A 26046-nucleotide genomic window follows, 5' to 3' on the forward strand; every position below is an offset into this window, starting at 1 on the left:
ACAAGAAGCGTCTCCATAGTAGAGTTCCTGAGGTTCCCAGACTGGACATGTCTCCCAGTCCTCAAATCTCCGCCTGTACCAAGCCCATCCATCAGAACTTCATATTGTATGCTCTTGCTAGTGGCTCTGTTGTAGTCCCCCCTAAATCCTTGAAACTGGTAAACTGCAGGAAGATCGGTTACCTTTGCCGACACGGCTTAAAGTTAGCTCATGAGTGAAAAGCAACCGAAATAGACATGAGAGTCCACTTGAGTCAGTTTCTTCCACCACACAACTCACACATCCTTTCTCCCAAAGACTATGTTAGGTAAAATCAAATACAGTACCCTTTGGGAACACTACACACAATTAAGACTACAAGTGTAAGTACAATTTCACCTTTGGCACAATGCTGTACTAAACAGTAAAGTGGTAGCAGTGGCTGAGCAGCCAGACTTATCTCAAGAGTAAAGTGAGCAGTAGAACAAGTTACACAAAGGACCAAAAATTACAGTGATTCAAACAAACACGTACTCATGGTTTTGTGGTAAAAGAATATGCATTTATTTACACAGTCAGTTTGAAAACATTACACTAGCAAGAGCAGCTCAATATCACACACTCAAACCACAAATATACAACTGATAAGTAAATGAACAAGTTTAGCTCCCCTGAAGTGGGAGCAAAATGGCACATCAGATACTTTCAAAAGGGGTAAAAAGACAAGGTTATAAGAATTCATAGCACAAAAACTTGCATAGGCAGGGCAAAGGGTTTCAGTAAACTACAACCAGCAATTCAGTTCATAGGCCTGGGCCAAAATCAATGGCTCAGAGTCTTTGTATTGGATAGCACAGTTCTGGTAGAAAACGGTTCTTTGCCACGGTTTTTAGAAGAATGTGGCTAGGCGAAAAGTTTGACGAATGTTCAGGGAAGGACAAGCCTTCGAAGTTGGGAAAGTTCCACGGACTTGCAATGGGCGAAAAGATTTCCAGGCCGTGTGTGCACAGTACCTTTAAATTGAAGAAGAGCTGTAGCTGAGGCAGTTGTTCCTGGCAGTTCGAGCAGATCTCGCTGTTACTGAGCTTCAGTTGTGGGGACAAGGAGGACGTCAGGAGGTTCCTGCACTGCCCATGGATGAGGCCAAAAGCTTAGCAAGACATTGGTTTAAGGTGCGAGTGCCTTAAAATCCACGAGCTGGTTTCCTTCCCTCTGGCTATCCGGTTTTCAACAGCACTCTGTAGAAAATTCGACCAGATGGGGACAGTGCCCAGGTGGCTTGCGAGTTGGTTGTTTCCACCAAACTCAAGGGAAGAAGTTAACCTTGAAGGGCTTCTCTGTCGATGGATTTTCAGGCAATTCGGACCTGCAGCAGGGCTTCACCGGTCGTCCAGGAGTTGCAGCAGTCCTCTTCCTTCAGCTCGTCTTCGGTTCTTTCGCTGCAGTGGTCGACTTTGCTTTCCAGACATCCTCCCTCTTGTCCCCCTGACTGAGGCTCAGGAACCAGGGTCTGCTTGGCTTTAGCAAGATGGAATCCAGCTGGACCTTTTTCTTCTAGCCAGAAGTATGTTTGGGCTTGAGGGTACTCACCTTCTTGCCTTAAGTCGTGCTTTCTCCCTTGAGATTGCACTTGCTTAACTTTCTGAGTTGATTCAACTCCCCTTTTGCACAGGTTTAACAGCTTGTGTTCCTACAGTGATTTTCTGAACGATCTGACTTAGTCAAGAAGTGCATCAGAACTATAGACGTTGTCCAAATGGCCTCGGCTGTCCTGGCTCACTAAAGGCACTCTTCTAGTCTGAAAATTATACTAGTGTCATATATAAATGCAATACTATCCTGGTTACTGAAGTCACTTCAGGGTGTAGGAGAAATATATTAGCATATCCAAAGAGTATTCACCAACTTTATTGATTTTGAAAAGTGATTCCCAAGTTTTCTTGAACTATTACAAGCAATTGCCTTTTTAAAGAATGCTTTCCCAAAACGGATGTGTAAATAAATAAATAATTATTTAAACTGAAACCTTGAGTGTAAATGTTAACCTGGTTACTTGTATTGATTATTTAATCTGTACAGCTATATAGCTCACAGTTACCCCTCTTGAGATAGTCCATGCTGCCCAGTCACACTACCAACTTGTGTAGTACAGACCTATACCAAAGGGTCGGTTACCTAATGCCAAGCAGATAAGCCTTGTGTAGTCTGACACAGTGTGACTGCACCAATTCCTACCTAACACTCCCTCACTCTTTTCTTGACCAGCCTGCAGCTAAACAAGCCAGTTCCCAGAGATTTGGCAATTACTCCCATGCTAAATGCTCTAGGGATAAAAGGTACTGACATACAGAGGGTACCTTTTTAAATGAAGATTCTTTTCAGAGTTCAATTGGGGAGATGGAGACGGGTGCGGCAACATCACCAGAAGTGAGTGACCCTGCATATCCCTATAGGGGAAACCATGACATAGAACAAGTGATTTGGAAGTGAGTCTAGGCAAGGCAATGCATGTCCCAACACCCACATGAACATATTCAAGTCCAGATGGAGGGCCAAACCCTGCCACACAGAAATGCATGCTGAGTGCCAATCCCATTACTAACACACAGCCAACACACATGGACCGTGCCCATGTAATACATCACACAAACCCCAATACAACGGCATGCCACCTGCCATGCAGCAAATGCCAAAATGCCCCCTCAGACTACCCTGCGTGACACACCTGTAAGACATGAATGCATGATTAATTAAATACTCCACAGCACCATAGTATGCATCTGGAATATAACACCATCACTGATTCCCTGCATCTCTTCTACCCCCCCAGGCACCGATGGAGAAGATGCCAGCCAGGATACCACCACGAGGGCATCCAGGTCCCGGCCACAGAAAAGGGCAACCGACACCACCACCTCCGGGGAAGCCTCGCAGCCCACACCTACAGCCAGTGCACCTGACACTGTCGACACCCAGCTGCCAACACCTACAGCCAGTGCGCCTGACACTGTCGACACCCAGCTGCCTACACCCACACCAGTGGAAGACGAGGCCCTAAAAGCACTGGCCACCACCGAAGATGACTTGGAGGAGTATGTGGACCGGGAAGGAGTCACGGATGTGGCATGTCCACACACCCCAAGCCCAGTGTCCACCCACGCCTCAAACTCAGCCCTCACCCACCTACAGCAGTGCTGATCCCTGCCTGCACGATTCCGACCTGAGCCCCTTCCCCGAGGACAGCACTGATAATTCGGCCCATGACAGCACCTCCCACCACTCCTGCTCCCACCAACGCCTTGAGGTATGGCTGGTGTGGGTGGAGGCCCGACAGGAGTCGATGTTGGAGCTGCTGCGCCAATACATCGCGGATGGCGAGGACACCAGGCGGGAGATAGCCATAGCGGAGACCACAGCCGCCATAACAGCCAACAGAGCCGCAGTCAATGCCTCGGCAGTGCTGATGAGAGACTGTCTGGGGGCCATCACACAGGTACTGACATCCATCCTACTGCACATGCAGCGTCCACGACTTGCAGCAGGCGTGGAAATCCCCACCGACTCCTCATCAGCCACCACACCTGCTTCCTCTGTCCCCACCAGCCCTGTGCGTCCTACGAGAAGGAGTGCGAGGCACACTGAAATGCTGCCCCCGGACTGCAAAAAGTCCCGCAAATAGTGTGGGAGGACAATGGGAGTGGCTGACATGGTGTTGGGGGTGAATGGGAACATTTGGGGGGAGTTTACGGGGGGGGTGGGTTTGGGAGTTCACTGGGGGTTTGTGGCGGGGTTGTCCCATTTTTGCAGTTTGATTCAATACACCCGTTGTGAGAAAAAACATTCAATGCCTGGACATTGTTCATTTTGTGTGTATCCATTTAATGTATGACGGTGTTCAGTGCCCAACTCCCAACATTCTCAGTGTGCATGTCCACATGGACCCAGTGTGTCACTGATACATGTCTATCGAAGTCCCTGTGGTTCAGAAGTATTCGTGAATCAGCGATTGGCGTACTGCATGGCCAACCTCTGCATCACATACTGGAAGGGGTGCTGCTTCACCTCCGTCTCCATCCTCATCATCCTCACCCGGTACATGCATGTCAATGTCAGGTGGCAGTGGTACATTTCTCCGGACGCACATGTTGTGCAGCATGACACAGGCCATGGTGATCTTTGCCACCTTCTCAGGTCTATAAAGGAGTGCTCAACCAGACATGCTTAGGCAGCGGAACTGCGCCTTCAACAGGCCAAAGGTCTGCTCAATCACAACACGGGTACGGGTGTGAACCCGATTGTACTCCTCTTCATGGCTGTTCCGCGGGTTCCGCACAGGGGTAAGTAGCCACGGCTTCAAGGGATATCCTCCATCACCTGCAAGCAAATACAAATAGGTGTGTGTCACTCTGAGCTGCCACCTTTAGGAATCACAGTCATGCCCGCAGCTATTTGGTGTGGACATGCACATGTCCCTGTACGTATGCACAAATGTTATCTAGATGCATAATATACTGCTATGAGGTGTGGTAGTCTGGATGGCGTTCAATAGATGATGCAGGGTGAAATAATGCATGCTGAGGTGGATGTACTGTGGTTGTATGGTAATGTCTAGCCTCCCATTTATGCTGTGTATACTACACTGTGCATGGTCACACTAGCCACATTGGCATAGTTGCGATCCTGTTTAGTCATGCATTGCTTGACATATAGATGGTGGGCAGCTTGTGCGTTTTAAATGTGGTAATTGATATGCGTTAATGGTCAGATGTGTGCCAATGATGTGTCATGTTGGAGTTGTGAGGTTTAGGTCAGGCGTCATTAGCTCTGCGTGCATTCTCCACTCACCGTCCATTCCCACCCAGGTGGAGTATGCATCCCCCTCCCCATTCCCACCCAGGTGGAGTATGCATCCCCCCATTCCCACCCAGGTGGGGTATGCACCCCCCCATTCCCACCCAGGTGGAGTATGCATCCCCTATGCATCCCCCTTCCCACCCAGGTGGGGTATGCATCGCAACACATCCCTACCCAGATGCACTGCCATGGGCCACTCAGGCAACTCGCCAAGCAGACAGGCACGTGGTCCAGCATGTCGCTCCATGTGACGGGGTAGCGTGGAGTTACGCAGCACCATGGCATCATGTGTTGAACCGGGAAATCGGGCGCAGCAATGTGTGATGATCTTGCTGGAGTCACATACCATCTGCACATTGATGGAGTGGTATAGCTTGCGATTGTGGTACACCGCCTCTACGGCATGAGGGACTACCAATTCTACATGGGTGCAGTCCAGGGCACCAACACAACGGGGCATGCCTGCCAGTGCATGGAAGCCTACTTTGGGGTCGGCTATCTCCTGGGCAGTCCGTGGTAAGGATATGTGGGTGCTAGCATGCTTCAGGAGGGCATCCAGCACTTGGTTCAGCATGCATGAAAATAGTGGTTGCAAAATGCCATGCAGCTGGCCCACTGTATGCTGGTAGGTGCCTGTGGCCAGGAAGTGGAGCACAGACACCACCTTTAGTAGCGGGGGAATGGCAGTGCGTATTTCTATCAGGCTGGCAATGTCGTTGTGTATCATGTCCACTATGGTGGTGATGGTGTCCCGGTCCAACCGGTATAGGGTGTGGATCTGCATAGGGGTTAGATTGAATGGACTGGGTCTGGTGCGAGGGATTGGCGGCTGCCTAACTGGCTGCACTGGTGGTAATTGCTGGGCCTGTCTCACCCTCATTCGCCTCCTGCGTCTCCTCTGTGCTGCCTGTTATTGCTGCTGTAGTTGTTGTAGTTGCTGTTGTTGCTGTAGTTGTAGCAATATAGGCAAGTCCTCCAGTGCCATGATTGCAACAGCTAGTGGTAGCATTTTGGTATAGGAAGGGGTGTGGTGTGTGGGTGTACTCCTTTCATACTGGGCCATACTTCATTGAGTCCACCTGTGGTGATTGTGTGCACCTGTGGCAGTTGCCTTGATTGCCGATTGCTGTTTACGGGTGATCCGCGATGCCTGTATGGCCACCATTGTGCAGCCCCTAATTACCACCTTCGGGATGCTGGTATTTGCATGCCTGCGTGGGTTGTGATGTCCTCCAATTACCAGCATGCCGGTATTTGCTCCCCAAAGGGGCGCGTGTACGCGCCCATGCCGGTATGAGGGGGCACGGTACGGGCGGTGCCGGTATTGGCGGGTTGTTGGGTCGTAATGACCCAGACCCGTTAACGATGCCGCTATTACCATTCCGCCTTCCTTTTTTCATTACCTCCATTCTCGTAATGAGGCCCTATGTATTTTTGTCAAAACTGTAACCTGTCTGTCTGATCCTTTGCTGTCCCATCAACACTCTGACCACCTGTAACCTGGTCCCAAGTACTTTTTAATATACTGTGTCTGTAACTGTAACAATTCTTCTATGCTCAAGTGCCCAGATCCCTCAGGGTTAGGTGCGCTCTATAGATAATAAACTAAACTAAGTAACCATGCTTTCGTCTTATACCATGGCTCATGCATATGAGAATAATGCAAGTGACATTAACATACAGTATAGAGGTGAAATGGGTTTAGTTTTCAAACAGGAAGGAGTGTATATCTTTCAACACACCTGCACTAGGTTCCCACCTCTCAAAACTAGGGCCAAGCTGACCCACAATCCTGTGCAGGAGCATACTAATGAGGAGCTTTTTCCAATGGCAGAGAAAACACATTTATAATGATTTACACTTGAAAAGGTCACATGCCACTTTCAGCATCATATAACATACAGTAATTGCAATTGACAACCGCATCCCATGTTCAGCAAACAACCACGAATCCCGGACGCAGGGCAGGCTTGCCCCTAAAAACAGAGTGCATTGCCCCATCCCAGTCTAGCTGCCATATATTAAGCGTCAGCATTATATCTCTTCCGGTTGCAGTTCGGAGACTATAGATAACCAATCGTTTTGGGATGGGGCCCACACATCCGGTGGCCCTGCCATATTTGATGTGGTGCGAATGTAAGCAACCTGCATATCCTAACAATAAGCCACCTCAGATAGCCAATCAGCCAATCCCTTCTCACCAGGCCATTGCAATTCTCCTACATGCCAGCACCAATAAGAGTCCAACCATTTTACGTTCAAAACCTGGGATAGATCTAGTCAGTGCCAACAATGCTACAATCAGGACGTTTCTATGTGTTCTATTGCTCAATACAATTTATTTAATTGTTTTTTTTTTTATAACGTGCCTTATACCGTGCCTGAGTTCAGTTTCTAAGTGCAGATCCGGGATTCGAACCTCTGTGTGGTCTTGTTTTCCAAGACCAGCGCGTTGCCCCTGTGCTATCCTCTGTTTTCAATAGAATGAAAACCTCCTGCCAAAATGGGAATATAGGCCTAGACAACCAAGCCACATGCAAAACATCTGCATGTGGAGTGGAGTTTTACACCGGCTGCATTCACGCAGAACCTCTGGGTAAAATGTGCCACTTTGAGGGAGTGCAGTAGATCTGGTGGACATAGCCAAGGTGAATCAACTTGCACCTGGCATTCAGTGAGACTGCCTTGGTTTGAGTGGAGATGTAGTCCCTTCCCGATCCAGGATACCAGGCCTAAAATGGCCTCCCCACTTCTGTTTTGATGACCCATCATACGTTTCCGTCGCGAGTTTCCCAGACATCCCTGAGACCAAGCTTCCTCCCCTCCCCTGTGCCTGAATGGTTTCGTGTAAGAGCGCAGAAACGGAGGGTTGCTCACCCCTTTTCCGTAAAAGGCATCCAAGGTCAGAAACACACCTTCCAGTAGTAAATCTCGTAATGTTGCAACCGAGAGTCGTGTGAGCAGCTACGTGTGCCCCCTTGTATAATAGCCACCCCAGCCACATATGTACTCGGCCGCAGTGGGGGGTACATGTCTCTAATGCCCTGCTTGGCCACTATCCTCTCCCATGCCCATAGTGCACACGCAGCGACATTTATTTCCTGCCTTTTGCTTTCAATTCCAGAAAGAATCACTGACCTCAGCAGTGCCGGAGCCGCAGGTCACATGGCTCTTGAAAACAGACTTCACTGTCCAGAACCCATGGGGAACGAGCTAGAATACCCACACAGCCCTCGGAACATACGGAACACGGGTGTACACAAATACAATGGCACACGGGAGGGACTTCTAAGTGTTGTTACAGGTACTGCACTTAAACTGAATCCTAGAAATGCATCACACAATTGCAGTCAATAGAAAAGGGAGAGCAGCGCCACCTATTAAAACTGGAGGTTACTGCACCAGGGTTAAACAAAGGAGATCAAAACAAAAAAGAGGGGAAGGTTGGACGGTTTCTAATCAATCTTAACCACTGGCATTGCTCTGGGCAACCCTCCAGACCATCTTCCTTCGCCTGCCAAGCCATTACAACAGGGGAAAGACCATATGGAAATCAAAACAGAGGGGGGTCTGGGAAATTCTCCTCTGAACAAGAGTACCACAGCAACCCCATACACGTGAATGGGGTTGCTGTGGTACTCTTGTTCAGAGGAGAATTGCCTAGCTTTTCGGTGCTGGACTGCCCCTGGGCAGGTCAAAGACTGATATGTGGGGAAATGTCTTCTCTGTGAAAGGGACAGTGAGCTAAAGACTTGGTAGAGTCTCTCCCAGGGGTTATTCACCCAAGAACAGGTCAATGGGCTGTGTTCGTTCTGGTAGAGAGATTCCCAGACCCCCCCTTGTTTTGCATATGGAAATCAAGCTTGGTCCCACCATGAAAGGGGCAGTCCAGCCCGAACTGCTAGGTCACATCCCTTCTGCAGGAGACCACAAGCATCCCCAGACATGGTTCATTGGGCATAATCAGGAAAGGTTAATCTGGGCCTCTAAGCCCAGCAGGCATGGCCCAGGAACTCCACAGGGTTCATGCAATTTCCGGCCTTCCTCAGGCTTTGTATCACCTCTTAGTTTTAGTGTTCCACATAATTCTTAGAAACTCTTAAATTTCACATTCTTTGAAATGTTATCAACACCTCTTAACTTCAACTGTTACTCACTGGCATTACTGTAGCTCTGTATATTCAGTTCTGTTTTAGGGATCACTGCACGTCTTAGGCTCAAGTTCTGTTGTCTCTGGCATTTTCGTAGCTCTTAGGTTCTGTTCCTTCTCAGGGATCACTGCGCCTCTTAGGCTCATGTTCTGTCGTCTCTGGCATTTTCGTAGCTCTTAGGTTCTGTTCCTTCTCAGGGATCACTGCACCTCTTAGGCTCAAGTTCTTTCGTTTCTGGCATTTCCGTAGCTCTTAGGTTCTGTTCCTTCTCAGGGATCGCTGCACCTTTTTGGCTCAAGTGCTTTGCTAGCCTCTCCATATGGTCTTTCGTTCAATTCCTTCTTACTGGCTCCATCTGCTTTTGTGTTCAAATTGTTTCCCAGAGTTTCCATCACCTCTTAGGCTCAGTTGCTTCTCTGCCTAACTTTTTCTATCATTGTCCCCTTTATGCCATTTAATCTTTCCTTTAACTAATATCCAATAATGTTCCTTACTGCTCTTATTTCTTTTTATGTAGGCAAGCTTTTTCCCTCGTTTCAATTCCCTTTCTGTGCCTGTGCTCGCTCTATCACCGTTATGTATTTTGTCTTTTAATCCCCCATTTTCTCCTTTTGTATGCTTATACAATCATAATTTTCCCATTAATGTTCTAACCCCTTCTTATCCTATACTTCTAAGCACTGTTCTTCTGCCAGCATTTCTCCTTTTCTTTCAACTTTCTCTGCCCTCTTTCATTCTTTCTTCCCCATTCCCTTAACCCAGAGTCCCTCTTTGGCAAGCAAACTGCACATGGCAGCTAAGCACCATCTCTCAGAACCAATCAATGAGGGTTAATAAGTGGTGGCAGCTGTCTAGGGCAGCATGTGCTGTGCTATCACAACTCATCTGTAATCAGTTTTCTAGCTGAGCAGTGATGTTATTTTCTCCTTAAAGGTGAGCAGAAATCTCAGTATTAAACTGCAATAGCATTACATGCTTTAGATAGATTTTGTAAAACCCCAAGTATTCTAGTAACAAAACAAGTCTACACACTCCGTAGCGTGACATTAAGCAGATTCATATGCATCCTTATCAAAGGTTCACGCCAGTGCACATACTCAAGCAGGTACTCACGTCCACAGCCATCCTCACTAATCACAATTACAAGACACTTGTCCTGAACTTCCTGGCAGTGGTACAATGCCTTTTGGGGGGGAAATGCTTTTAAAAGGATCCTATTGGTGGATCCCTGGGCATCACACAGAGAACCTGGGACTAACACTGTCCAACCCCTACTAGCCTCTCAGATGTAGAGGTCTATAGAGGAACCTGCTCATTTCTCTGAATCTGTCCACCTATGTCAGAGAGGGTGGCTTCCAAATCTAAAAGATGGCTCATAAAACATTCTTAATATTCAAGAATGATTTTGTATATATGTTTTGAAGCTTTAACCGTTGTTTGGTAGGAGCTCATTAAAAGTTCCTCCTTTTCCTGTGGTGCCTCATTAATGTGCACTCATGGGTCTGGTATAGCCCGGTGTCTGTTCGATTCCCTTACCGTAGGGTTTCCTTGATGACGGCCTTCAGCAGTGGCATTTGGTTGAGGTCTTCAGCACTGGCCATCTGGTCTCCTGGGACAATACCGGACACCTCGCGGTAAAGGGCATTTTGCGTCTCTGGATTCTTGGCCAGTTCATAGAGGGCCCAAGACAACGTGTTGGAAGTCTGTGGATGAGAAAACGATGAAAGAGACATAACAAGGAAGCCCACGTCTGTATGACATGGGTTGGGTTGAATTGATAAGACTCTGTCCAAACATTGAGGGTCATCGTAGACCTTAGGGTAACGAGTAAAGCTCCACTAATTATGCTGATCTGTATAAGACTTTGGTGAAGTGTACAAGGAAAATATGTGAGCAATGGGTGAAACACCACTACCACACAATTGCCAAATTATAGCTATAAGAGGGGGAGGGGCACTAAGGGCAGCAAGAGAAAGAATTTGTTTTTTACCTAATCATGCAATTTGTTTTATTGAATTTTTCTTAGCACTGGCCCTGGGAAGAGGTTCCTAAAGTGCCTTACAAGGTTCAAAAGGTCAAGAGGTGCGAGGTGAAACAGAAGTTACAAAGTTACTATAGGAAAGGATAGGAAGTGTAGAATGGACAGGTGATGTCAGGGGAGGTGGTGAGGCTGGATTAGGTGTGGGGAAATAGGTAATATTTTGGGCTTTTTTTTGGAAAGTGTTGGCGTGTGCAGTGCGGATGTGAAGTGGAAGGACGTTCCACTCTGGGTGCCAACTCTGTGAATGCTTGTTTTTGTGTGCATGTTAAGTTTGCAGAGTGGAATGCCAAGATGATTTTGGCTTTCTTGTATGATGTTTGCTTGAGTGATGGTTTTTAGTTTGTTTTGAAGGTAAGAGGATGGCTTTGTATACAATGCAAAGTCCTTTGAAGGCAATTCTCTGGATTATGCAGCGTCAGTGGAGCTGGGGGAACGTGTGACTGTTTGGGTAGGTGAATGAGTCTCACTGCTGAGTTTTGTGTGGCTTGAAGGGGGGGCTAGATGGGCGTTCAGCAGTCCAGTGGGGAAGAGTGTTACTGTAGTCCAGCTTGGACAGAACCAGTGCTTGGACTGTGAGGTTGCCATTTGATAGGAATCCACCCACATGCTACCCAGTACCACTGTATGCATCCATTCATAGACTTTGTTCATAGCATAACTACCATGTTAAAACCCTAAAACGGCCATGGCATTCATTTACCCATTTCACTGATGCAGTTTTGGACCAAACTAATTGTATGTTCCATTCTGGGTTTTGGTTTAAACCATCTGAGGCATTCTGGTAGATGTATGCTGTCCAAGAGGCAAAGGGCCGGGGGAGGCATACTAAATACATTCACTTGCAACAAGCTGCTACGAGCTGGAGAGACCCCGATTGCATTCACCTGTTACAAACTCCTGCAGCCGAGGTTACCAAGAGAGGGAGAGGCTTTAATGACAATCCACTGCTGCAAGCTACTGAAGCCTGGACTGGTCTTAATTGAACAGGGCTGCCTCGGATTAGCTCCACCCATTTGGTCTGTGGTCTGGGAGGGCTTCATATGCTCACTCTGAGGATTAACAACTGTTCCATCAACTGCCTTTACCTGGAGTTCCTGCTTTATGCTGTTTTTGAACCTTTCCATGCTATCTTGCTTTTGGCTCCTGATTCCTGCCTGCTGTATCTGCTTTTCACTTCCTGTCCTTTTTGCTGTGAACGCTAATCCTTTTTCTGAATGTATTTGTGCTGCTTTTCCGACTTTCTTCAAAACCTTGTGTTTTGCTGTGAGCATCCCCCCTTCCCCTTACTCATAGACTCACCTTGTTTCTGGCAAAGCTGTTACCCCTCGTGTCACTTTGCAACCTAAGTTTCATGCTCTACCTACTAGACTTATGTCCATAGTTTAGCTACCTGCTCTTTAGTTTACTTCATTTCCTGAACCGCATATTCACTGAGTTTGCAGTGATTTCTTGTCTGCTCTATGACTCATGCACCAAGTTTCCTGAACCATGTAAAGTTGGCAGTGACAGTTGGCAGTGACTGATTGCCTTTCCTATGACTAATGCTTCATGTTTCATGATATTTCTAGAACGCTAGGTTTACAAGTTTATGTGTGGCTAAGTCCATGATACCTGTTCCGATTCTTGGTCCACAATTTTCTCTATGCCAGCATTCACATGTCCCTTCTAAGTAGTGCTTGCATAGCATTGGCCTACAGCCTCTGCTTTTGTTTCTTTTCTCTGCCTATCCTGTACTTGGTTATTTCTATCCAGTCTGATGTTTCATCTTGCTTACAAACTAGTCCACTGTTGTGTCTCAGCTCTGTATCCGCATACAGTGTGACCCCTGAGTTGGTCTCTGTTAACATCAGATAAGGGAAAGACTTCTGTTGCCTTAGTCTTGTTCGTTGGCGTCTCACCGGTCTCAGTATATTGTCTCCAGCTTTCCCTTACAGAGAGTACAACCATCTCATCAGCACAACCGACCAATGATGTCGCTGCATGATTGTTGTTAAGATTAATCTGCTGGTAACGATCCCAAGGGCTTTCACTAATCTCCCTGGAGACCCCTTATATTCCAATACACCATTTATTCTGATCAATCCATGTTACCCAGTATATTTGCCTGCCTCTTTCACTCTGTCACTTTGCTTTCAACCAGTTCCTGCCCCTACAGTTCCTGTGACTACCTGTCTCCAGAAATACCAGCCTGGTATGTACCCGGTCTCTGTTATATGCCAAGTGTTACCTCTCCTGAGTTGCCCTAAAACTACAGTGTGTACTTCAACATTTGTATTTATTAAGTTTATATAGCGCTTTACGCCAAAGCGCTTTACATTACAACATCAATAATACATTAGAATAACATAGAAGCATAACATTACAAAACATGAGACAAACCATCAAAAACAGTATGTAGAACAATTTACCTAGATCAATAAAAGAGAAATCGAGCAGAGGAAGAAAAGAGGGAAGTCAGGGCGGGGGATGAAGAGAATTCAAGGGGGAGGGGAAGGAGGAATAAGAGAAAATGGGAAAGATAGGGAGGTGTAAGAAGGAGGGAAAGAATGAGGAATGAAGGAGAGAAGTAGGGGAAGTAAGGAGGGAAGTCAGGACAGGGGGGTGAAGAAGAAAAGATTTCAAGGATGCGCGGGAGGAGGAGTAAGAGGAAATGGAGCGGATAGAGAGAAGTAGATAGTTCCAGTGTAGGGGGGCAAGGAACTGAAAGGATCGGAAACGAGAAGAGGCACCAAGAGATGGAGGACATATATCTCTACATATATGTTTTCTCTAGATAACATATCTATTGCCCTGTGCGCTCCTGACACGATTTTGTTAGCTATATGTCGCCACCTTAAATTGCTGCTTTTTAAGCTAAATAAAACGTGCATTATAAATGATGCTCATTCTGGGAATGTGCACTGAGACAACCGCACAAGGTTGCTTCCGAACTGTAGCCAGGCCTTAGCTGTTCAGCAGCCGATAAGACAGAAAGCCTAATTGCATGAGACATTACAGTTAGTACTAAAAACCAAGGTTGCTAATGTTTCTCTCAGATAAATGAAGCCACAAACAGAATGACAGATTTATTCCGGCCTTCAGGAGTATTTTCAGCTTTTGAAATGTTAAGTGCTTTTTACGAAATACATGTGTATTTTTGTTTGCTATTGCATATTTCTCTTTGCAGCTTTTAGCTATAAAAGCTCTTGGAATAATACATGTATAGCATGTTCTACTAATAATAACAGTGTGTGTGGATCCAGTAGAGTATTTGCGTCCTTTCCCTCAAATTCCCTCCAGAATCAGAGACAGCCAAAGGTCACCTGGACAAGGTCAGTATTCTGGTGGAAGATTGTAATAGTACATTCTACGATTGCTGCCAATTCAGAGATAGTTGATATAGTCCCTTTTATGTGTTTCGGTGATATATATACATATATATATATAAACTGCAACCCAGATCCATCCAGTCCTAGAGAACTATGATCCCCAAGTTCCCCATGTAAAATCACCACACTAGATTCCCATTTTACCATTGGGAGGCTGGAAGGAGGTGCCAAAGCCCTATGAACCCTCTAGTGTTCAGGTAGTGGGTGGGATAGGAAGGAGGAAGAACTCCTTCGGTACTGGTTGGAGAGACGAAGAGAAGAAACCGGGGAAGCTGCTGAAGGCAGGAGATTGGTGCAGGGCCCCTGAAGGCTGGGGGTAAGGAGAAGACAAGAGGCAGGCATGAGACCCAGGAGGATGGGCAAAGGAAGATCCAGTAGGCTGGGGCAAGGAAGGCACCCAGAAAGTGGCAGGACATGGGAGAAGTGGAGAACAGTTGTGGTTATGAGGAAAGTGCAAAAAGAAGCAAGGGAGTCCAAATGTGTGAAAAAGGTGGGGGATTAAGGGGTAAATGGGGAACCATAACTGTAATAACAGAAGTGCCCAAAGGAATGAAGAAAGTGCCAAGTGGTGAAGAAGCTGAGAGAGTTGAAAGTGACTAGGAGTAACTTAAGCATTGTGAGTGAGGAGCCCAAAGGGATGAAAGAGAGAAGAACAAAGAGCTATTGAAAGAAACTACTGATGAGGGATAGATAAGGAAAGAACAGGAGATAGAGCACAAAGCGAAGCAGAGAGGGTCGACAAATGATTGAAGGAAGTGAAGAAGCAGGGAAACCTCAGAAAGTCGGAAAAGGAGATGTCGGAAAGAAGTGACCGGAGGACCATTGGTTATCTTCCAGGAGGTGAAGTAGGTACTAGGAGAAAGTGAAGAGGTGAGGGGGAGGACTGTTAAAGGACTAGGAAAGGGGTATTAGAGCAAAGTGGGGAGTGGACAATTGTTAAGGAAGAAGTGGGGTGGACCTGAATTTAAAAAAGGGTAAAACCAAGAAGACAAATAAAGGGCAAGGATTTGTGAGGGTGAAACTTGAGGTGAGACACAGGGGTGGAGAGAGGGATTGGAGCAGGTGGATGTAGCAGCAGAACCGTAAGACAGGGGGAAGTACAGAACCTAGTGAGAAACATTTCCGACTTCAGAGCAGTCAAAGTCTAAAACTAACAATCCGCCTGTGTCTAAACCTACGCTGTCTCTCACTCTTTGAATAAAAATGTGTTAGGAAGTCTTTCAAAAGCAAAACGTGGTGGTCCAACAAAAATAGGAAAAAACAGGATTTGTTTCAGGTGGTCTTCTAACCCAATGTAGGTTGGTCAGCTTCAAAAGGATGAGTTCAATCAAAAAGGGACTGTTCATAGGACCTTCTCTACAGTTCAAACAAGGTCAATGTCTTTAATGCCTTGGGGTTACCTTCTCCAAGGTTCAGTTCTTTCAGTAACACAAAATAGTCAAGATTCCACTTTGATAGGCCTCTCAGGGTTCCCTTCCCCAAGCTCACGACTCTTCCAAATGGAAACACAAGTTCAGCTTTTAGGCCTCTTGGGGTTCCCTTCCACAAGCTCAGGCCTCTTCCAAATTCAAACACAAGTTCAGCTTTTAGGCCTCTCATGGTTCCCTTTCCTAAGCTTAGGCCCCTTTTGAGCTTAAAAGAAAACACGAGTTCAGTTTGTCAGGATGTACCTTGTTTTTCATATACAGTTCTCTCAAAGAGTTAGCATCAGAGACTTTCGAAAAAATGGCAGGTTATTTGCTCCTCCTAAGCACGACCACTCCAAGCTTTAACCCTTCTCTAGGATTTCCTGCTCTTGACGTCTTCCTTCAGGTGCTTTCTGCGCCCCTTCTTGTACCCCTCCGATTTCTTGACTTTTCTTCTTGTGCCCACTGGCACCTTTCTTTCCTTCTTCTGCACACTTGCACTCTCCTCTTCATGCCCACTGGCACCTTTCTTTCCTTCTCTTGCACTTTCTATACCTCTTCGTGCCCACTGGCACCTTTTCAACTCTGCCGGGTTGCTTATACCCTCCTCTCGCTTTTCGGGTCTCTCACGCCCACTTTAATATATTCCTTTTCATTTGTGTCCCTTGCACAATCTGCTTTCTGACTTTCGCTTACTTTCTCTCCATCTCGTTACTCTTCACTCAATCTGCTTTCTTTACTCATTTCCTGTTCCTACCTCTTTTCTGCTCCGCTTAATGCATTTTCTTCTGTCTGTTCCTGTCTGTTCCTGAGTCTCTCTCTCTCTCTCTCTCTTGAGGAGACTCACCCGAGCAGCAGTACGGTGACAAGCGGTCCCTCCTGCTTATGCGGGCCCGAGGTCAGGGTCTCACCACCTGCCCCTCAGACACCCTCCCAAAGGGAACAAACAATTTTTTCCCGCCTGCAAGATGCTTCGTTCCCGCTCTCTGGACACACGTCTCCCTAGCCACACTGCAACCCCTCAGAAACACAGGGCCAGCATCTCGGCACGCTGTTCTCCTCTGAGCCGTCGATACTGCTGCTCTCTGGACCAGAGAAGCCATGGAGCAAACAACGTTCCTAGCATGCTCATTCACCTGTGCAGAAACACACCTTTTATGGTTGGAAAAGCAGTCAAGTTGAGCCAGGTGCAAGTGATAATTAGGGAATACCTGACCCTGCCTGACTATCAATAGGACAATTTAAGTGTTTTCTACAGACTGTTTCCCTTACATTCCCCATGGTATTCCTATGGGAATTCTTCACTACTCCCGGTTGCCTCTTCCTCATCCGAGTATTTGTTGGAAATGGGGAGGGGGTGATGGTATGGGTTTGGAAATACCTCATGAAAGGTGAGGGAAAGGGTTTTGAGGTGGAATGGGAAAAGGGGGAATACCATGTCTCACCTTTGGATGTTCTCTTCCCAGTACCCCCGACCCTCCACCTGCTTGTCCACTCCCAGGGTCAGGATCCAAAACTGATGGCCCTTCCCTGGCCACCTGACTAGAGGATCCTGGGGAGTAGGTAGGTGAACACCGTCAAGTTTCGCACACCAGGAGAACAATGGGCCTCGTTACAAGTTTGGCGCTGTTCCAGCAGTAACTTTGCCTTGGCGGAATTAGCCTTACAGCTGTGTGTAGCAGGAGAATTTCTGCCAAATTTCAACCTGGGGGCGCACGCACACACCAATGGCGGTAACGGTAATTCCACCCAGCAGAGGTACCCCCAAACAACCCATGGTATGACGAAAATTAGCCAAAGAAATGTCACAGTTATCATTACCGCCATGGTGATAAGCAGAATTTCCTCTGGCGGTAATTCGTCATGGCTAAATAAGGAAGCCTATGGTGGGCATTTTTATAATCACAATCCATTGAATATCTCGAGATAGGAGTGCCATCCAGACACCCAGCTAAGGCCAAACATGCCATCAGAAAAAGGCAAAGGCAGGGTGCCCGATATGAGGCAGCGGAAGCCCAAATTCATGGAGCAGGAGCTCACGGTTTTCGCAGAGCAAGTGGTTGCCGACTTTGAGGAGCTGTATGGGACATCGTACAGGGAGACAAGCCAACACCCCAAAAAAAGATATGGGTAGAAATCAGGGACAAGTTGGTGGCCGTAGGGCATGGCCAACGTGAGGCTGAGGACATGAAGAGGCAGAGTGACCTCAAGGCCAGGGTCAGGAGCCTCCTATCCATCCACCACCGAGAGACAGCTGTCATTGGAGGTAGGTCAGTGGAACCTTTGCAACTGACACTGTGGGAGGACATGTCAGTGGCATCCTACACATGGTCGGGATCAAGGGCGTAGGCACAGCAGAGCTAGGTGCCAGCAGCCAAGCTGCATCTGGTGAGTAGCACAGTCACATATGCACCTATGAATGGACAACCCTGCAGGCATCCATGAACACCAACACTGCCATGCAAGCAAGCGACGTGAAACCCAGCAAGCAATCACCATTCATGTGAGGCATCAGGCCACAATGACAGTAATCGGTGGCCACAGGACACCCTAACATGACACCCATGCACAATCAACATAAAGCCCATGCAACTTATCCCTGCCCATGGATGCACAACTGTGGGTGGGTGCATCGCAGCAACAAGCCTCTTGACCACAATGCCCCATGTACATATACATTGAGGAGTACACATCTGACAACATGGCCACCTGACCCACACACAAACAAATGCATTGCACCCACCTGACTGCCCCACCAGATACCGGTCACCAACAATCCTGATGCACCACTGGACAGGACAGTCTGTAGCCCAACACATACTAGGAATGCAACACCAAATTAAGTTTGCCAATGTATGCTATGTACACAGTGGCTGACACATGATGCCAGACCCCACCCAGGTGGCCCAACACACAGTGACGACATAGTACAAGTGACAGTGAATGTTGGATCGCCAAGCACCTCAGTACCAATGTGTTAATGCTCATGTCAATTTGTCCCAACAGCAACGCAGGATACCCAGGAAATGGCCGAGGAGGGAGGCCCTTCCACGACACCAACCACTGCAGGCCAAGGTAGTTCAGGGAGTCATTGTGAGTGTGCCACCCAAGACGAGGCACCAGGCCATCAGGCCACCGACAGACACTCTGGCTGTCCAGACGGACACACCCATGGGGACACCACAAAACCCAAGTGTGCAATCTGTACCACCAGAAACAAGCCAGGACACCACCACAAGCGGGTCAGAGTGTGGATGCAGCCTGCAATCAGAGCAGGCCACTGCAGGCACGGTTTTCAAGCAGTAGGAGGGTGCCTCCCCTGCATTCAGCGACCTACATTCCTGACTCTGCCATATTTCTCCCTGACTCCTCCCCCCTATGCAACCTCTCTCCACTGCACACACCACCATTGCGGCAGGATTCCCACCATGCCCTGCGCTATGCAGAGGATTCATCTGTCGAGCAGGCCAGGAATGATTTCCGTCATGGCCAGCATGAGGTCAATTGCCTCGGCCAGTGCCTGCCCCCAGACTCCAGGCCATCTGGGAACATCTGGACCAGATGGAAGAAAGGCAGGCAGAAATGCGTGCCATGGCACAGGAACACGTGGGGCATGCTGAGGCCATGCGTGACTGCATCCAGGGGGCCTCAAGGCAGTTGTAGAGGTCAATCAAACATCTCTACAGGAGCACAGCGACTTGCAATGCAAGCCTGTGCCTCAAAAGCCAGAGGGTGCAGGAGCTGGCTGAACAAATATCCTCATCACATGAGACCATGGCCAGAGCCATACATCTAAGCATGGAACATCTATGGGGGAGCGTGCAGGGTAGCTCGCAGTCCGCCACCCCTACTGAGGGGTCATTGGTGAGCACCCTGACCAGGTGCTCACAATGGCATGCCTCAAAGGCTGCTAGTCCGGCGGACAAGGGGGATAAGCGCAAGCGCTAAATGGAGTAGTACTTGGTGTTGGGGATGAGGTGGGAGGTGGGAGTTTGTGTTGGGGATGGGGGTAGGAGTTGAGGATGGGAGTTGGTGATGGTGTTACCTTGTTGCCAGTAATAAACACACTTGAATCTTTATCAGTTTTAGGGGTTTCATTAAATGCAATTTAATATGCATTAATTGCATGTATGGGCGTCATGTCTCTAGTTTCAACATTATTTTCCATGAGCTCCTGCCGGACCATCTGATTTTCCCCTACTTCCCCACATATGGCCTGTGGTGCCCAGTTTCCTCCTCCAGCCTCTTCCGCATCAGAGCTAGGGGGGGGGTCATTGTCCTCAGCTGCGGGCAGTTCAACATTCCTGCGTATGCACATGTTGTGCAGCATGGCGCAGACCCCTATCATTTTCCCTACTTTGTTGGGCCTGTACATCAGTGCACCGCTTGTGTGATGTAGGCACCTGAACCTGGATTTCATAAGGCCAAATGTCCGCTCAATACACGATCTTGTTCTTCTCTGCGCTTCGCTATAGGCCATATCCTGTGGTGTAACAGGGTTTCTCACGGGGATCATTAGCAGTCATGTGGTGTCTGCCACTGCAGTGACATTGGCAATGCACTGGTCAACCATGGTGTGGCAGTACGCAGTGTAGGGTACATGGCAATGCTTACATGGGTTGTACGTTGCACTGATTGCGTGGTGCTGCCTTGCATGGCTGGGTGCCCTGCGTGATCACGTTTCAAGTCTGTGTCCTGGGGTGGGTCAGTCAGGGTGCATGGCCTATTCTGTGTATTGGTGGTGTTGCATCATGGGACTGGAGGTTCATTCACTTTACTACTGCTTACGTGCTCCAGTTGTGTGTCAGTGCTTTTGACAGTCAGGTCTGAGTGCTACTTACCCATGAGCCAAGTGTGTTGTCCTTTGTGCCTCTCCATGTACGCAGGCAGGGTGCTTTTGCACAGAATCAGTGAATTATGTGTGGCTCCAGGATAGCGGGCACCGCAGTGACTGATGGTGAGGTTGGCATTGCAGGTCATCTGCACATTCATCGAGTGATATGGTTTCCGGTTACGGTATACCTGTTGTGTTGCCTGGGGTAGTACCAACACCACATGAGTGCAATCCAATGCTTCAATGATGTTGGGGAAATGGGCAATTCTGTAGAACCTTGCCTTGGCTGCGTGTACCTGCGCCTGGGAGATGGGCATGGCGATGTGCAGATGTGCGTGCATTATTAGGGCATCGAGGACTTGGTCCAGCACCTTTAAGAATGTGGGCTGGGACATGCCATCCCGTGTCCCTACTGTGTGTTGGAAGGCACCTGTGCCACAGAAATGTGGACTGCCACAAGCTTCAGCGCAGGGGATGGCTGTTCTGATGGAAATGGCACTCTGCAGTTGTGTCAGGGTGAGCAGGTCGGCGATGGTTGGACAGTCCAGTCTGTATAAGGTGACTAATTGGCTGTCCATGAGTGTCCATGGGGATCGCCGGACACATGTTATGGGTGCCTTCCGCAGCATGCGTCTCCTTCGCCTTGGTTGCGCCCGTCTCCTTCCCTACTGTGGTACAGCATGCTTCTGTTGCTTGATGTAGAGTAGCAGGTTGTGGAGCCCATAATCTGTATGCCTGTGGCTGCACGTTACTGCATGTTGCTTGGTTGTGTGTTGGGGGTGGGCTTTTTATACTACACATGGTCCTTGATTTTTGACACCTGTGTGCATTTACCTCCACATTTTTTTGTGGAGGTAATTGCGCTTTTTTTTTGGCAGAATTACCTCTGATTTTTAGAGGTAATTCTGCTGAAATTGTACATGTAATCTTGCAGTGATGGTTTTTGTTATTTAGCAGTGATTCTGTCGGCGGAATTAGCCCTGGCGCTGTTTCCACTGATTCTTGGCAGATTTACTGTGGGGGGGTAATTCCGCAGGAGGTAATTCCGCCAGAGGAATTACTGACGATGTTTGGGTCACTTGTAATTTGGCATGGTTGTAACGTTCCGTTACCCCAGATTATATCGCTTACCGCCATACTCGTAATGAGGCCCAATAGCTTTACTGAAAGCGAGCAGGAGCACTTTTCATGCCTACTTCATACTATACCAATTAGCTGGTCTCTTACATTTCATAGATTACGTGTTTATAAAACACACGCACCATGTTCTTATTTTCTACATGCTCTTTTTGGATCTGAAATCAACCTCTTTTACTGCACACTATGACGGGGAGCAAAGGGTAGGGGGCTAGGTAGTTTCAGCAACAGCGCACCTAAAAACAGGGCCATGGAAAACGCACCTTCCGGCAAGCAAACGGCAAAATGAAGGGAGCGCAATTCCACATATTCACCCCCCCACAATGAAAATTGGACATTCAACCTTAACCCGTTGATGTGTTTAGTAGAAATGTTTAATATGGTGCAGCGTGCCTCAGTTAAAAGTCTAGTGACTTACAGCTGGAGACGGACAGGCCTTTAGTTGCACCGACATGAAACAATCATCCTCCTTGTATCAGAAAGTCTCTTAACCTTACTTCCGGTGTACTTCTACCATCGGCAAGCTGCTCTCGTCCTACAGCCAGGAGCTTGAAATGTTCCCCTTCAACGCTGGCATGATTTAACTGGGCCTCAAGGGTGAAGTCAGCACGACAAGTCTTCTAAGTGGTACTGGCCCTCATCTTTGGGTCCAGTCTGGACATATTTCTTTACTGTGGCATAGAATTTGGTTCTGGTAAAGCCGACAGGTGTATGTTCTTATATGGTAATTCTGACATATATTGGAGCAGCCTCCGTGGAAATGCACGGGCATACACATGAACACGCTTTTTCTACTCCCCTTGTCTGCAAAGGCATCATGAAAATAAGTTCGGAAAAGGTCCTGTGCACTATTAAGGACTTGCATCTGTTGGATTTTCTCATGTCTGACCCTAGAAACCCCATTGCAAACTGTAGCTTAATACCCAGTTTGTCACAGAAAGTGTGTTGAAAATGCACAAATTTAACCCAATATTCTAAATATTTGATTGGGGTGGGAGTAGAACCCCCTAAACCCCTGTTGCTACTCTCAGTCGCACCTGCATATTCAGTGGAAATATTTACGCTCCTCCAAATAAAAATAAAAAAATCACCAGCCACCACTGCAAGACCAAACAGAAAAATGGCCTAAGTCATCTTCATTACAGAATTGCGGCCGTGCCCCACAGTTTGTCAGAATAGGAAATGAAACACAAAAGAAGAAACTGCCAAGGACTAATAACAGGCCCTAAAGAAGCAATACACAATGCACTGGAGATCACAACAAGCTAGAATGCCACAGGTTGTTGTGGCAAATCTTTAAACTAGCAGATTGCCCATTTTGGTATAGAAAACAAAAAACACAGGTAACCACTCACTAAATGAAGACAGTCACCACAATCTGGAAATGGAGACTGGCTGACACAGCTGAAACACGAAGCTCAGGGAGGACCGACTCTTTCCGTAATGTGAAGTCGAAGTAGACTGTCCTGACTACAAACACTTTCGAGACACTTATTCCCCCACATTCCTGGAGAGAACAAGTCTTTACAAGTAAAATTGGACAGGAACAGCACTGCTTCATCCATGGGCAAATCCCAGAATTAGCAGAGAACCGCAAAATGTGTACATAAAACATTAGGGACTTTAGAAAAAAAACTCAAAACCAAAATGACCACTACTGAAGAGAATGTAACATTTATGTATACCATGTATTTACGATGGAAATGTCTAAGTTGCCATGACAATAAAGCACTTTGTAGTTGAGACATATATTTGAGAGTTGCATGTGGACCCTTCCATGAAGCATGAGAATGGGCGGAGATGAAAACCGGTGAAGCATTGAGAGACCCCGCAGTCCATTAGAGGATACACTGCAGTCCATTAGACTCCTCCCCCAGGGCTGAATGACAGAATAGTGGTTAGACCATCTGTAGTTAGGTTATGCGTAAGAGTTGTAAATGAGGCACAAAAGCCCTGCAGAATAGGCCTCGCAGCTCTCCTATAAATAGTGCTCACTTACAACAAGCTGACTGCCTTAAAAGGAGGGCCGGATGCTGCTCCCTAAACAGGATCTCCCAAAGAGGTCCAACCTCCCCTTAAATAATGTGGGATAAAATTAACTAGCTACGCTGTTAGAGGTTGATCTCCCAGAGGTATGGCTACCCTCTTACAAATCCTTGAAGAGCTCCTAAATTGATCTCCCAATGAGATCCAGAATAAACGTAGCTAGTGAGTACCTGCCATTGTTGGGTGTCCTGACCCACGTTTGGACTATTATGCTGCAACATTTGGTGCTGTGGGCTTAGGAAATCCAAGAGGGCGGAAAAGCCCACATTTGCGCCAGAATCCTGGAGAACCGCGCAGTCTTTGCGCACAACAAAATGGTTGCCTGACCTGCCACCCACCAGTGTGAGCGTGAGGGGCCAGGAGTGCCATGAGTGAAATGTGTGCCAAAGGAAAAACAGCAGTACTGGTGGCTAAAAAAAAAAAGCGCTTTTAAATCACCTTTGTTTCTCTGAAATGCAAGCTAAAAATGCCTCTTTTAAACATTGCAAGATATTCAAAAATCTCAATGAACACCAGCAGACATTTGGCAGAATGTAGTCTTGTGTGCATACAAAATCTGGAAAGATGAAGAGCCCAAAACAATGTTTATAACAAAACTGGCCGAGCTGTGGATGTCAGCAGCTGAAGTGAAATTGGACTGAAAGACACTAAAATCTAAATGTTTAAAATAAATGAGTGACCTACTATTGAGTGTCACATAGCTTACAACTGTTAAATGTCATAGTTTGGAACTTAGAATCAGCGTTCTAGCTGCATGTGTAAAAATTGTAAGTTTGATTTGGATGAAGAAAAACTGGGAACCAAAGTGACATTTAGCTGAAGCCTGGCTTGAAGAGAGTGAATTCTGCCCGGCAACTACCCCCGACAGGAGTTGAAACTTGATCAGCAGCTGTGTTCCCAGGCCTGGCTGCATTCTGCTGCCCCTGCCAAAAGGAGACGACACTTCCCTGATTGAATCAGGGGAGGAGCACCTGGGGACTGCAGGAAACTAAACAAAGCACTGTCCTTGGCCCAGGCAAATGTTAAATTACGGGGGTCGTAAATGGCTTCCTCTTGGAAGGAAACGGGGAGGGGCACTGCATCTGTGAGCAAGCTGAGCTTGGGGGAAGCGGATAAATCAGAAATTCCACCATGTGCTTTGGAAAACCACACCCCTTTGGGGCCAGAGCATAATTTTAATAAGATGGATAATTCATAGTGCGGACTTGTAAAAATTATATAAATAACATCATCATTCTTGCGATTTTTCTGTGCACATTTTAAGAGGTGTTAGGACTCAGTGGTATGTTCTTGGGGATAGTAGCGGAAAAAAGGTTATTACTCCAAATGTATGCATGTTAAAAATCTGACACTTTATCATCTGAAACCCATATCCCTGGTGCACATTTGTGTAAAATCTGGAAAGGTTTAGAGGTCGTTATCTGGATGAAAAGGGGAGAATTCTGTCATAAGTGGACACAACATCTTACAAAGACAGGGAGCGGATGGTTTGGTGCTACAGAAAATATGTTAACTGGACATATAATATTAGAAAAATTGTACATAGATAAATATGTATTTGGATCAGAAATAGATTTGTGTGCAATTTGACAAGGGGAGGATCCTCTGACCATAAACCTACCTCATCACTCTGACTCACAACCCAGATCTACCAATCAAGGGAGAGAGGAGGAACTGGCCAATGATAAGTTGAGAGGGTTGGGCATGCAGAATGAGCCGACCCACCCACTTTTTCAAAACACATAAAAGGAGACTGTGCAGGACAGGCAGGACATTCACTCTTAACTTTCTGCGGAGCATTTTGGCGGACTTCACATCCAGACTACAGACTTTGCATCCAGACGGACTCCAGAACAAATCTCCAAGAACTCTAGAACCCAACAGCTGAACTCCAATCAGCAGGCCTTCAAAACCTAGCAACCAAACCAAACTATTCAAACAGCCGGGCTGAGCTGTCTGATTCTGGCTAGTACCCTGTGCCAGTACCCAGAAAGCAGTGCTGAATCCAGAACCACAGACTAGACCAGAAAGCAGAGCTGTATCCAGAACCAGAGATCGTGCAGTGCCAAGAACTTTTGCCTGAACCAGAGACCAGACCGCTGTGAGCAGAACCGTCAGGAGTCCAGTCCAAACCTGACCAGATCGGGGACGGAGGCCCATTCCTTTCAAAAATATAGTGTGAGTACTCAGCCAGAACTGTGCAAAACCAATCTCTTAGTTTAAAATAATC

At 47.2% G+C, this 26046-nt stretch overlaps 1 protein-coding gene across 2 annotated transcripts in view; it reads right to left on the reverse strand.

Moving 5' to 3' along the window:
• LOC138489188 (sterol 26-hydroxylase, mitochondrial-like) overlaps window positions 1–26046 on the reverse strand; it is a 359720-nt gene that overhangs the window by 18409 nt on the left and 315265 nt on the right. Inside the window, exon 6 of one of the 2 annotated variants that reach the window (XM_069616852.1) lies at window positions 10521–10687. The exons of the other annotated variant lie outside the window; for it this stretch is intronic. Within the exon in view, the coding sequence (XP_069472953.1) occupies window positions 10521–10687 (167 nt within the window). The remainder of the gene's footprint in view (window positions 1–10520; window positions 10688–26046) is intronic. 2 annotated transcript variants of the gene reach the window in all.

The sequence above is a fragment of the Ambystoma mexicanum genome, chromosome 9 (assembly GCF_040938575.1).
Source record: "Ambystoma mexicanum isolate Mex_15411 chromosome 9, UKY_AmexF1_1, whole genome shotgun sequence".
Taxonomy (NCBI): Eukaryota; Metazoa; Chordata; class Amphibia; order Caudata; family Ambystomatidae; genus Ambystoma; species Ambystoma mexicanum.